The 11,221-nt window shown below is 54.6% G+C and overlaps 1 protein-coding gene across 1 annotated transcript; it reads right to left on the reverse strand.

The window, feature by feature from the left end:
* Positions 1 to 803: 803 nt before the first annotated feature.
* On the reverse strand, positions 804 to 10,820 carry FLYWCH2 (FLYWCH family member 2). Its single transcript, XM_025877365.2, has 3 exons — positions 10,681 to 10,820; positions 3,610 to 4,053; positions 804 to 1,991 (listed from the first exon to the last, which is right to left on the reverse strand). The coding sequence occupies exons 2-3, from the start codon at positions 3,938 to 3,940 to the stop codon at positions 1,888 to 1,890; spliced, it is 435 nt and encodes a 144-aa protein (XP_025733150.1). The 5' UTR covers positions 3,941 to 4,053; positions 10,681 to 10,820; the 3' UTR covers positions 804 to 1,887.
* Between the last annotated feature and the right edge of the window lie 401 nt (positions 10,821 to 11,221).

The following is an 11,221-nucleotide window of genomic DNA, read 5'->3' on the forward strand; positions in this document are numbered from 1 at the left end:
AGGGGGAGGGAGAGAAAGAATCTTAGGCAGACTCCATGCCCAGCGCCCAGACGGCTGGGACATGGGGCTCCATCTCAGGACCCTGAGAACATGACCTAAGGTGAGTGGACAGAGCCTCTCAGATACCCTGACTCTTGAGGAAGAGCCCCCTTCATTCTGTAATGAAGCTCCCCAACCCAGCCTCTCACAGAGTGCAGAGACCCAGCGCTCGCATCAATCTGTGACCTCTGAAGATTTTCTGCTCTAACATCAAGGGAACCACTCTTCACAGGAACACGGCGATTCTCCTCCTGGTCGCTGGCACTGTCCCTCCCCGATGGGACAACCTGTCACTGAACCGGCGTCAGGTGTTGAAGCACTGCCCACCTCCCCTCGGTCTCCTGTCCCCCAGGGCCGTGGTGGCTTCCTTGCCAGCCTTTCAGAGCCCACTTTGGACTTTTCCAGTCGGTTCCCCTCATGGAGCCTGTGGGCTTTGTACAACGATGCTGACTGTGTCCCTCATCTGCCTAAATCCTTCCCCAGCCTCCCACTCCTCATTGTTAGCCTGGAATCCTCCCTGTGGGCTCCAGGCCCCCAGACCCTGAGCCACTGCCCACCACGTCCTGCCAGGGGCCGGGTCTGCTGGGATAGCAGGCCGAGCTGCGCCAAGTCACCCCTTGCCGGCCCCCCTGTCCTCCTCACGCCCCTTCTTCACTCTGCTTCCCAGGAGGAACCCCACCACCAACTCCTCAGGCGTTCCTGTCATCTGACCACACCAGCCCACCAAGGGGATGACGCAGAGCCACAGGAAAGGAGAAACGTGGTGAGGAGCAGAATCTATTTAAATATCAAATTAAGACAAAGGAATATTTCAAATGATGGTTACAGAACATAAATGTAATAACCACACTGAAGGAGAAACAGAGCTAGATGGAGCTGGGCCAGGAGGGGTGCTGAGGAACTTACTTTTCCTAAGAGGGGTCCATAATGCAAGCTAAATTTTGGAAAATGATATTCAAAAACATAAGGCCTCTAGTCTCAACATTTTAGAAATAATACATTTGTTTCCTTTGCCCAATGGCAGTTTCCACAAAACGAGGACCACGTGAGGTGAAGCAAACTGGAGGCCGAAGCCTTTCCTGTGGGGGGGGCCTCCAGGGAACCCTGACTTCCGTTTACGGGGGGGGGGGTAACTGTGTTCTGTTCACTTCCTCCTCCAGCAGGGGCGGCACCCAAGGTGCCTGGGGAGGGGTCAGGTGCCCAGGAAGCTCAACCCCCAAAACATCCGGAAGGAACATGATAGGGGCATCATACACTACGGTCGGGGTCCACCCACCATGCCGCAGGCCCACCCCCTCCCCAGCAGAACTCTGGGCAGCCATGAACACAGGCCTTCATGAGGGGTGGGGGGAAGCTGTCAGTTGGTGGGATGCCTAGAGGAGGCAAGCCTCCTGGGAACAGGCCCTGGAGGGATGGTCAGGGAGGGGCTGGATAGGCTTCCCAGGGGCTCAAGCCTGGGGGTCCCATTGCCCCCCTTTCAGGCCAGAAGCAGCAGGAAGGAGAAAGCTCAGAGACCCCACCTAGTCTCCAGGCCAGTGGTGGCTCTCCAGGCTGAGGGGCCAGGGGTCTGAGCCCTGGGACAGGGCCCGGGGACGACTGGTGGGGTTGCAGCGGGGTCTGTCTCAAAGGACCATGGAAGGTTATAAAACCTGTCCATAATGGGACCTCGCATACAGCTTCTTTTATTCTTTTTGAGGGTTTTTTTTTTCTGTTTATAAAAGTAATTTATGCTTGATTTGGAAAAAATTACACAATGTTTGAGAATGAAAACCAGTTGCAACTGGGTCCCCAGCAGAAGTCACAGCCAAGGTCACTGACCCAGTAAGGGCATCCCCGTGCTTGTCAGAGTTACACGAGGGTGCTGGGCATGACGGCATCTGCGGTGGGCTCCGCCCCTACGACCTCGGTACGGGGGGCAGACTGCCCCGCCAACCTTCCATCTTCTTTTCCAGCTGGAAGAGAAGGGAGTGGGTCAGGCTGGTGTCAAAGGAAAAGGGAGGGGGGGCAACCCAGGGCCTGAAGCTCTCAGCCCAGCCAGGGGATGTTCCGGGATGCCATTGGCTGACTTACAGAAATAATTGCTGATTTCAGAGACATGTTCCCTAAGACCACCAGCCCAGGGACAAAGAGGCTATTAAAGTCATTTCCAGGGAACTTTGGGCTAAATCTGGGTTGAGTACCACTGCTACCCCCACCACCTGGCCTGGGATGGGATAAGAGGTGGGAAAGTCTGGGGACCAGGTATAGAGGTAAACACAGGGTGGCAGGTTGAGGGGGTTGCTCACTGCTCAAGAGCACCTGCCTAGGGGAACCTGTGGGGCTGAGATGTAGCCCTTGCTCTGCCCTCCAGCCCTCCATCTGAGGACAAGTGGCTTCATTTTAATTCTCGCCAAGGGGCCACCTGCGATGGGTGGGGCCCACATGGTGCCAGAGCCCAGGCAGATCTGAGAAGTGCACAGAGGTCTCAGACGGGGTGGAAGGACCAGGAGACGGCCCATCCCACCCACTCCGTGAGAAGAACAGGCTCTGACCAGATGCTCCCTACTCCACCCTCTGCAGTGACCAGCTGGTGGCCTCAGAGTGGTGACTTAGCTCCTTGAGCCCTGCCTCTTCACAGGTCATAGGGACCACACTGTCCACCCCTTGGACTGATGGGAGGCAGCAGGTAGACGTGAGGGCACACTTGGGGTGGAACTGGCCAGTAGAAACACTCAAGGGTGAGCTGGACATGCCGCAGAGGGGCCTCCAAGCTCTGGCGGGATGGGGTCCCCCGAGTCCTTGAGTGCAGATCCTGTCCAGCAGTTGAAGGAAGCTGAGGGGTCCCTTGGGTCCCCTGAAACTCCAGGCCTGTGGCTGGGGACACCCCCATCTCGGGTGCCGTGGTGTCTCGGCTCCAGGGGAAGCAGTGGAGTTCCCTCCCCTTGGACCTCAGACCACTCACTTCTACACTTCCATCAGTGAGTGGGGTCCCCTACACTGCCCAGGCCAAGTGCCCTGGCTGGCTCCAAGGGGGCCACCTGTTCACAGGCAGCAAATGGGGGCCAAGTGTTGTGGCTTTTATTGTCCCCATCTTCTCAGGGTACAGCAGACCCCACTTCCAATTGGGAAGAAACCCAGCTCATCTTTTCCCCAGCCACTGGGCATCCCTTCCCTCGAATGCCCCTCAGGACTCCATGCTCAGAGAATTCATCCATGTGCCAGTGTCGCCTGCAGCAAGCCGGGTGTGGGTGGGGGGCCTGCCTGGGGCCTCAGCAACATATACCCCTAGACCCCCAGACACATAAACACATAGACACATAAGAACAGACAGGGACAGAAATAGGCCAAGGACCCACACAAATATATCTGGAGGGACACACACACTCACCCTCCCAGGCCAATCCACACATAGACACATGTACGTGGAGGCCTACGGACATGCAGGCCCTACACCGAGGTATAGCGTGGACAGCACATGACTGTCCAGAGCCAGCCCGGCCTCTGGCCCCCAGGCTCTTGGGTGTCAGGGGACTTCCAGCCCCAGGAAGGTCTTGACCACACTGTGCTCACTCCGACCGCCCGGGGCCTCACCTGTGTCCAGCTTGCTGCGTTTCTGCTCAGGCTCCTGGGGAGGTGCCTCGATGGCCCTCTGAGCCTCAGGATGGATCTTGAGGAGGGCTTTGGCGAGCGTGGCGGGGCCGGGCACCCCCAGGGACATGATGCAGTGCACCCCTTTGCGCTTGGCCCCCGCCACCTTGGCACTGTCCTTAGAGGCCGTCAGCAGGACCAGTTTGGAGAACTTCCTGGGCTTCCTGGGCGCTGCAGGGACAACATCTGTGCCTGGCTCAGGGGACTCCGGGGACGGCTCCTGGCCAGCCTTCACACTCTCGCCCTCCTGCTCGCTGGGCTCCGGCAGGGGCATTCTGGGACGATGGCCCGTCCCCCAGGCCACACTCAGGCCCCAGCAGATGGAGTTCTCTTCCTCCTCCTCCTCCTCCTCCCTGGTCGGGAACCTGGCAGTCCAGGGGCTCCGTCCTAAGGAAGGAGGCAAAACCCATCAGTGGAGGCCCCCTTGGGCCTGGGGCTCAGAAAATGGATGTGGGGTGGAGGTGGAGGCAGAGGGGGCTGAAAGGCTGGGGAGGGTCCCGCACAGAGCTGGGGAACCCCGGGTTGATGCTTCCCCTCGGCTGCATCCTCTCAGGCAGCTGGGTTCTGTCACCTCCCCTCCCCAAACGCCACTTTCCCATCTGTAAAATGTGCCACAGGCAGGGCTCTCTGGGGGCTGTTGGGGTGCAGGCAGTGCGGCACCGAGAACCGTGAGCTTCTACAAAGAGAGGCCCGTAGGTGCTGAGCACGGTGGGACGTGTCTTCACGGGGTTTCCCATTTAACCTGGCCCCGTGTTATGAAAGCCGGTCATTCTTGGGGCGCCTGGGTGGCTCAGTCGGTTGGGCGTCTGCCTTCGACTCGGGTCGTGATCTCAGGGTCCTGGGCTCAAGCCCCACATTGGGCTCCCTGCTCAGCTGGGAGGCCTGCTTCTCCCTCTCCCCCTCTCCCTGCTTGTGTTCCCTCTCTCGCTGTCTCTCTTTCTGTCAAATAAATAAATAAAATCTTTAAAAATAAATAAATAAATAAAATGCTTAAAAAAAAAAAAAGAAAGTCAATCATTCTTATTGACCCAGTGTACAGATGAGGACACTGAGGCACACCAGGATGGCCAACGTAGCCACGAAGTGCAGGGCTGGGAGTCTGGTCGAGGGGGATCTAGAGCCCGCCCCACACAGTACCTGGTGTGCCTCGCCCAGGATGACGGTAACTGGCCTTCCTGAGCACCAAGCCTCAGGGACCAGCACTTGCCACATGGGCTCAGGTCACAGATCCTCCCAGAATGCCCGGTGGCCTTTCTCCTGACACGGTGTCACAGGGAGACCGAGCCGGGCACCCGCCGGTGCTCTGCAGACCACAAAGGAGACGCCTGGCTCTGGGAGGCAGGACTCTCTGGACTCATAACTAGATTCATCTCCCATCCCAGGCTGGAGGCCCTGGACCACGCAGCACCAGGAGATGCCGGGGCCCCAGGAAGGCAGTGACCTTGTGCCTGAAGCGGGGCTGGCACTGCCTCAGCCGGGAGGGGCGGGGCTGTAGAGATGTCCGGAGAATCCACAGTCACTCCGGGCTCCCTGGCTTCTGGCCTGGAGAAGCAGAAAGGACGTATGACAGGGGCCGGTGGCAGGGCAATGTGGAGTAGCCTTTTTGTCTGTTGGGCGCGACTGAGTGGTGGGCAGATGGCAGGGTCTTCATCAGCGTAGTGTTAGCCCAGAAACAAGACGTCATCCTTAGCAGACATCTCCCCTCCTCATCTCAGGACCCAGGCAACGGCAAGGCTCACAGACATCTACCTGCCCCCCCGACCCTGTTTATCTAACCCGGTTTGCAGTTCTGTTTCCTGGGACCCCTCCGAAGACATATGGCTTGAGGTGGTCATGCCCCGATTTCCAAAGTTTTCTAAGACCCCATTCATGAGAGAAGTCAGGGGTGCAATGCCAAAGAGGTTTTGGGGTGCCTTGTCCCCTGCAAGCCCTCCTCCCCAGTCCCTTGGCCACTAGACATAACAGCAGAGACCTCTTGGACTGTGACAGACGTGGAGCCCCCACCTCCAGGGGGTGAGCCCTCAAGGAAATCTGCCTGGTAATGGGTCACCTGACCAAGGCACCCCTGGGATCAGTGTCTCTGTATCCCTCCTGCCCCTGGCCCCCCAGTTCAGCCCTGGGACAAGCCAACCTCTGTTCCCCCAGCGCAGTCCTTCCCTGCCCTGCTCATCCTGTCCCACAGGGTGACGTAGCAGTCCTGGAGGAACATGGGGACCAGATTCAGAAAGGACAACGCCAAAGCCTCCCCTGGAAGAGCCATTCTGGGCAGAAAGAGGTTATGGCAGAAGCCCTAGCACAGGCCGTCCTGCCCAATCCACACACAGATCAGCTTCAGTGCACATCTCCCGGAGCCAGCCCACCTTTCCGGCTTGCAGGCTCCCCCTAGTCTGGGGATGAAATCCCGCAGCGCTGGACCCCCTCCTCACACCATATACAAATACTAACTTTAAAATACTCTTTAGGGGGGCGCCTAGGTGGCTCAGTTGGTTAAGCGACTGCCTCCAGCTCAGGTCATGATCCCAGAGTCCGGGATCGAGTCCCACATCGGGCTCCCGGCTCAGCAGGGAGCCTGCTTTCTCCCTCTTACCCTCTCCCCTCTCATGCTGTTTCTCTCTCTCTCTCTCTCAAATAAATAAATAAATAAATAAAATATTTAAAAAATAAAATAAAATACTCTTTAGGGGCACCTGGGTGGCTCAGTCGGTTGAGCATCTGCCTCCGGCTCAGGTCATGATCCCAGGGTCCTGGGATTGAGCCCCACATCGGGCTCCCTGCTCAGCGGGAAGCCTGCTTCTCCCTCACACTTCTCCCTCTGTGCTTTCTCTCTCTCTCTCTCTCAAATAAATAAATAAAATCTTAAAGAAAGGGGCGCCTGGGTGGCTCAGTCGTTAAGCATCTGCCTTCAGCTCAGGTCATGATCCCGGGCTCCTGGGATTGAGCCCCGCATTGGGCTCCCTGCTCAGCAGGAAGCCTGCTTCTCCCTCTCCCACTCCCCCTGCTTGTGTTCTCACTCTCTTGCTGTGTCTCTCTCTGTCAAATAAATAAATAAAACCTTTAAAAAAATAAAATCTTAAAAAAAACTCTTTAAAAAAAAAAGATAGGAGTAAAGCTTCATGACCTAAAATCAAAGATTTCTTCAATATGACATGGAAAGTACAGGTGACCAAAGAAGAAAGAGATAAACTGGACTCCATCAAACTTTAAAACTTTTGTGAATCAGAGGACATCATCCAGAAAGTTAAACGACAGCCCACAGAGGGGGAAAGAATTTTTGCAAATCATATCTTTGATGAGGGAATTATATCTGGAATTTATAAAGAACTCTTACAACTCAGTAACAAAAAGACCAATAACCCAATTTAAAAATGGGCAAAGGCTCCGAAAAAGCCTTTCTCCAAAGAAGATACACAAATGGCCAGTGAGCATATGCAATGCTCAACAGCATTAGTCATGAGAGAAACAGAATAAAACCACCATGAGACACGACTTCACACCACCAGGATGCACATAATAAAAGGAACACGCACAAAAAACAGACAAAACAAGTGTTGGTTTGGATGAGGAGAAACTGGAAGCCTCTAACACTGCTGGTGGGCTTGTCAACAGTGCAGCCATGTTGGCAGTCTGGCAGCTCATCAAAATGTTAAGCACAGAGTCACCATATGACCCAGCAATTCCACTCCAAGTACATGTGCAAGAGAACTGGAAACAAATGTCCACATTAACACTTTTAAGTGAGGGGCGCCTGGGTAGCACAGTCAGTTAAGCGCCCGATTCTTGATTTTGGTTGGGGTCATGATCTCAGGATCCTGAGATCAAGCCTCTCTTTGGGCTCTGTGCTCAGCACAGAGTCTGCTTAGGATTCTCTCTCTCCCTCTCCTTCTGCACCACCCTCCACGCCCCCCACTCTCTCTCTGAAATAAATCTTAAAAAAATTTGTATATGAATGTTCACAGCAGTATTATTCACTGTCACCAGAAAGTGGAAACAATTCAAATACCCATCAACAGATGAATGGATAAAAGATGGCATATCCATATAATCGAATATTGTTTGGGTATTCAAAAAAATTATGCTACAACATAATTTAAAAGATTATGCTGAGGGGTGCGTGGCTGGCTCAGTCAGTAGAGCATGCGATTCTTGATCTTGGGGTCATGAGTTCGAGCCCCATGTCAGATAGTAAATTGTAATCTTAATTAAAAAAAACTTTAAAAAATAAAAATAAATAAATAAAAGATTATGCTAAGTGAAAGAAGCCAGTCATAAAAGACCACATATCATATGGTTCCATTTATATAAAAAGACCGAGGGACCAATCTATAGAGTAGAAAAATCTATCCTTAAGAGATAGTAGATGCGTGGTGGGCTAGGGGTGGGGGGCGGCTAGCGGGAGAATGAGGAGTGGCTGCTAGTGGGGATGGTTTCTGCAGTGGGGAAGGCAATCTTCTGAAACTGACCATGGAGATGGTTGTGCAAGAAGAATTGTACCTTGTGAGAGAGTGAGATGCACAGTATGTGAATTAGTTCCATAAAACTATTAGAATTAGGAAAAAGGGAAATGAAGTCTACAACCAGTGGTCCCCCAACTTCACCATACCTTAGAATCACCGGGGTTCTTGTGACAAATGCACAGTCCTGGATTACTCCACTACCCACCCCCATTCAAGGGGTCTGGAGAGGGGCTGGAGAATCTACATTTTTTACCAGTACCCCATCTGATTCTGATACTGTGAGAGACACGGATGACGCCATGGGCCTTTCACTTGGGAAATCTGTAACTGCTAGTTGATGGGTTGAACTGCTTGTCAATCTCTCCATGAACAGGAGTGGGTACGTCCTTCAGGCTGGATCAGTCTCTTTTCTGGAGTCATCCTTCTAGAAATTTTCTAGGTATGGAGGGAAGACTTGACAGGCAGCTATTTTAAGCCTAATATATATTTTTTGAAAGTTAAATTTCACTCAATGAAAGTTCACTGAATGAATAGAATTTTTATTTTATTTTATTTTTTAAAGATTTATTTATTTATTTATTTGACAGAGAGAGAGACAGCGAGAGAGGGAACACAAGCAGGGGGAGCAGGAGAGGGAGAAGCAGGCTTCCTGCCGAGCAGGGAGCCCAATGAAGGGCTCGATCCCAGGACCCTGAGATCAGGACCAGAGCCAAAGGCAGACGCTTAACGACTGAGCCACCCAGGCGCCCCTATTTTATTTTTTAATAACAAAATAAAGTAAAAATAAAACACAGGGCTCACGACCCTGAGATCAAGACCTGAACTAAGATCAAGAATCAGATGCTTAACCGACTGAGCCACCCAGGTGCCCCAAATGAACAAAATTTTTAAAAGCGAAGTAGAAATGAATTAAAAAGAGCAAAGGCCTTAATAGTTCACTTCCCTCACTTGACACCCTTCCTCTAATTCTGAAATCCGGTGGTTTGAGATCACCATTGACCTCCAGTCACCCATTCATCCTAACCCGCTGTCACGACATGGGTCTGCACAAAGCCAACCCAGAAGTGTCAAGACGGCTCAGTGCGAACCCCAAATCATACAACGTTAGGAACTGGCAGCAGCCCCTCAGACACTCTGGGAAGCAGAATCACGGCCTAATGGCCGTAACCTCTGGAACCTACAGGATGAAGTCTGCAGATGGGATGAAAGTTACTGAAGTAGGAGAGCAGCTTGGATGACCCGGGTGGGTCCAATCACAAGGGTCCTAAAAAGTACAAGACGGAGGCAGAAGAGAGAAGGAGAAAGCGGGGTAGAAGCAGGGGCAGAGAGACCAGGATGGTGCTGGCTTTGAAGGAGGAGGGAGCGGCAGGGAGCCAAGCAGGAGGCGGCAGGGAGGCCTCCAGGAGCTGGAGAAGACAAAGAAACAGATTGTCTCTCCTGGAGCCTCTGGAAAGGAACACAGCTCTGCCTGCACCTGGCTTTAACCCCCTGAGACCCACATCGGACTTCTGACCTCCAGAACTATGACTGTTAGGAAGCTGTGTCGTTTAAAGCCACTACATTTGTGATAATTTGTTACAGTAGCAATAGGTAACTAATACAAGGTCTGATCCCTTGTTCCTGAGGCTCTGGAAGGCTTGAACCCTGCCTGGCCACTGACAAGGGCTCAAAAGAATGACCTCCACACATATGGGAGAAAAGTGCCACCAACATCCACCAGCACCTGTGTCCTCAGCCACCAGGACAAATCCCTTACCCTCTCCGGGTTGGTTCCACCTGTATGATGGGAATAGTGGGGGATTTGGCAGAGGTTCTTAATAGCGGGTAGGCAACCGTACGCTGTTTCCAAAAGTCCTGGGGGTACTGGCAGCTGCACCCCAGATCATCACTGTCCCACGGGGCTCACGGAGGACTGTGATTGGGCTGCCGGTGGGATGACGGGCCCACTCAGGTGCGCAGGTACACAACCTCACACGGAGAGTTTCAAGGCAGCAGGAATCCAAAAAAGGTCAAGGACTGCTACTCTAGTCCGTAGGGGAGAGCCTGCCCACAGTGGGATTTTCAGGTAACGACACCTCCTTCCCCTCAGCGCCCTGGCTCTTAGGTACCTGTGCTCCTCCTCACACATTGTAATTTGTCATCAGTCCTGTCTGTGCTGCACCCAAATGGCCCCTCCTCTCGGCTCTCCTCCCCTCCGGTTAGTACCACCACCTCGTCAGCAAGCCTCCGGGGTGTCCCACCCCCGTGCCCCAATATCTCACAACTCCAACTGCCAGAGTGGGACGAGGCTGAGGATGGCTGCAGGGAGGGGGGCAGTATTGGGTGTGGTCAAGGAAAGGCAGACCAATGTGGGGATCCTTGACTGGGGGTGTCGGGGCTCAGTCCGGAGCGGGGTGGGATGGGGGGAAGAAGGAGCCAGGAGGAAGGAGGCGGCCTGAGCGCCGGGACGCAGAGCCGGGTGACCCCCCTCCCAGCATCAGCAGCCCTCGGGACCCCCGGGAGGGCCGGGCCACTCCGTGGGACCTGAGACCCTCCCCGGCCCGCTGGGGCCCGTGCTCACCGGGCACCGGCAGGGCGGCGGTGGCAGCGGAGCGCTCCCTCTCCGACGACCGAGCCGCGGCAGGTCCTGCAGCCTCTTGCCTGGGGCCCCGCCTCGGTTCAGGCCGTCACCTCAAGCTGGGGTCACGGAGCGAGCATGCGCAGCAGGGCCGGGCGGGGGCATTCCTTGGGTGAATTTCGCTGCTCCGATTCTTCGCCGCACGGAGCCCAACTGGTGGCCTGACCAATCCGCGCGCGGGGGCGGGGTCACGGCCCGCGAAGGGGGCGTGGCCATCTCGGGATTGGACGGCAGCGCCCGGGGGCGGAGCGCCAGCTATCCTACGGCCTGGAATCGAGCTCTGCGCGGGGCTCTCCCAGCTTCAGAGGGTGGGTTTAACTGAGACCCCGGGACTTCCCCCCGGGTTTGACGCCTGCTAGCGGCGAAGGAAACCAGAGTTTTCGTTTGAAGGCCTCAACATCGCCTGTCACTTGCCTGAGCGAGCGGAGGCTGTTATGCTCATTGAAACCGCTGGCTCCGCTCAACCCAACATCCTAGACGACGC

The sequence above is a fragment of the Callorhinus ursinus genome, unplaced genomic scaffold, assembly GCF_003265705.2.
Source record: "Callorhinus ursinus isolate GAN/ISIS: 27379988/994484 unplaced genomic scaffold, GSC_fseal_2.0 scaffold13, whole genome shotgun sequence".
NCBI classification, from domain to species: Eukaryota; Metazoa; Chordata; class Mammalia; order Carnivora; family Otariidae; genus Callorhinus; species Callorhinus ursinus.

What these genes read in the sequence shown, in the direction of transcription:
- FLYWCH2 (XM_025877365.2), bottom strand. Translation starts at nt 3,940, where the DNA reads ATGCCCCTGCCGGAGCCCAGCGAGCAGGAGGGCGAGAGTGTGAAGGCT. An exon ending in ACGCAGCAAGCTGGACACAG is followed by an intron (nt 1,992 to 3,609) that starts GTGAGGCCCCGG and finishes CTTCTCTTCCAG; the next exon opens with CTGGAAAAGAAGATGGAAGG.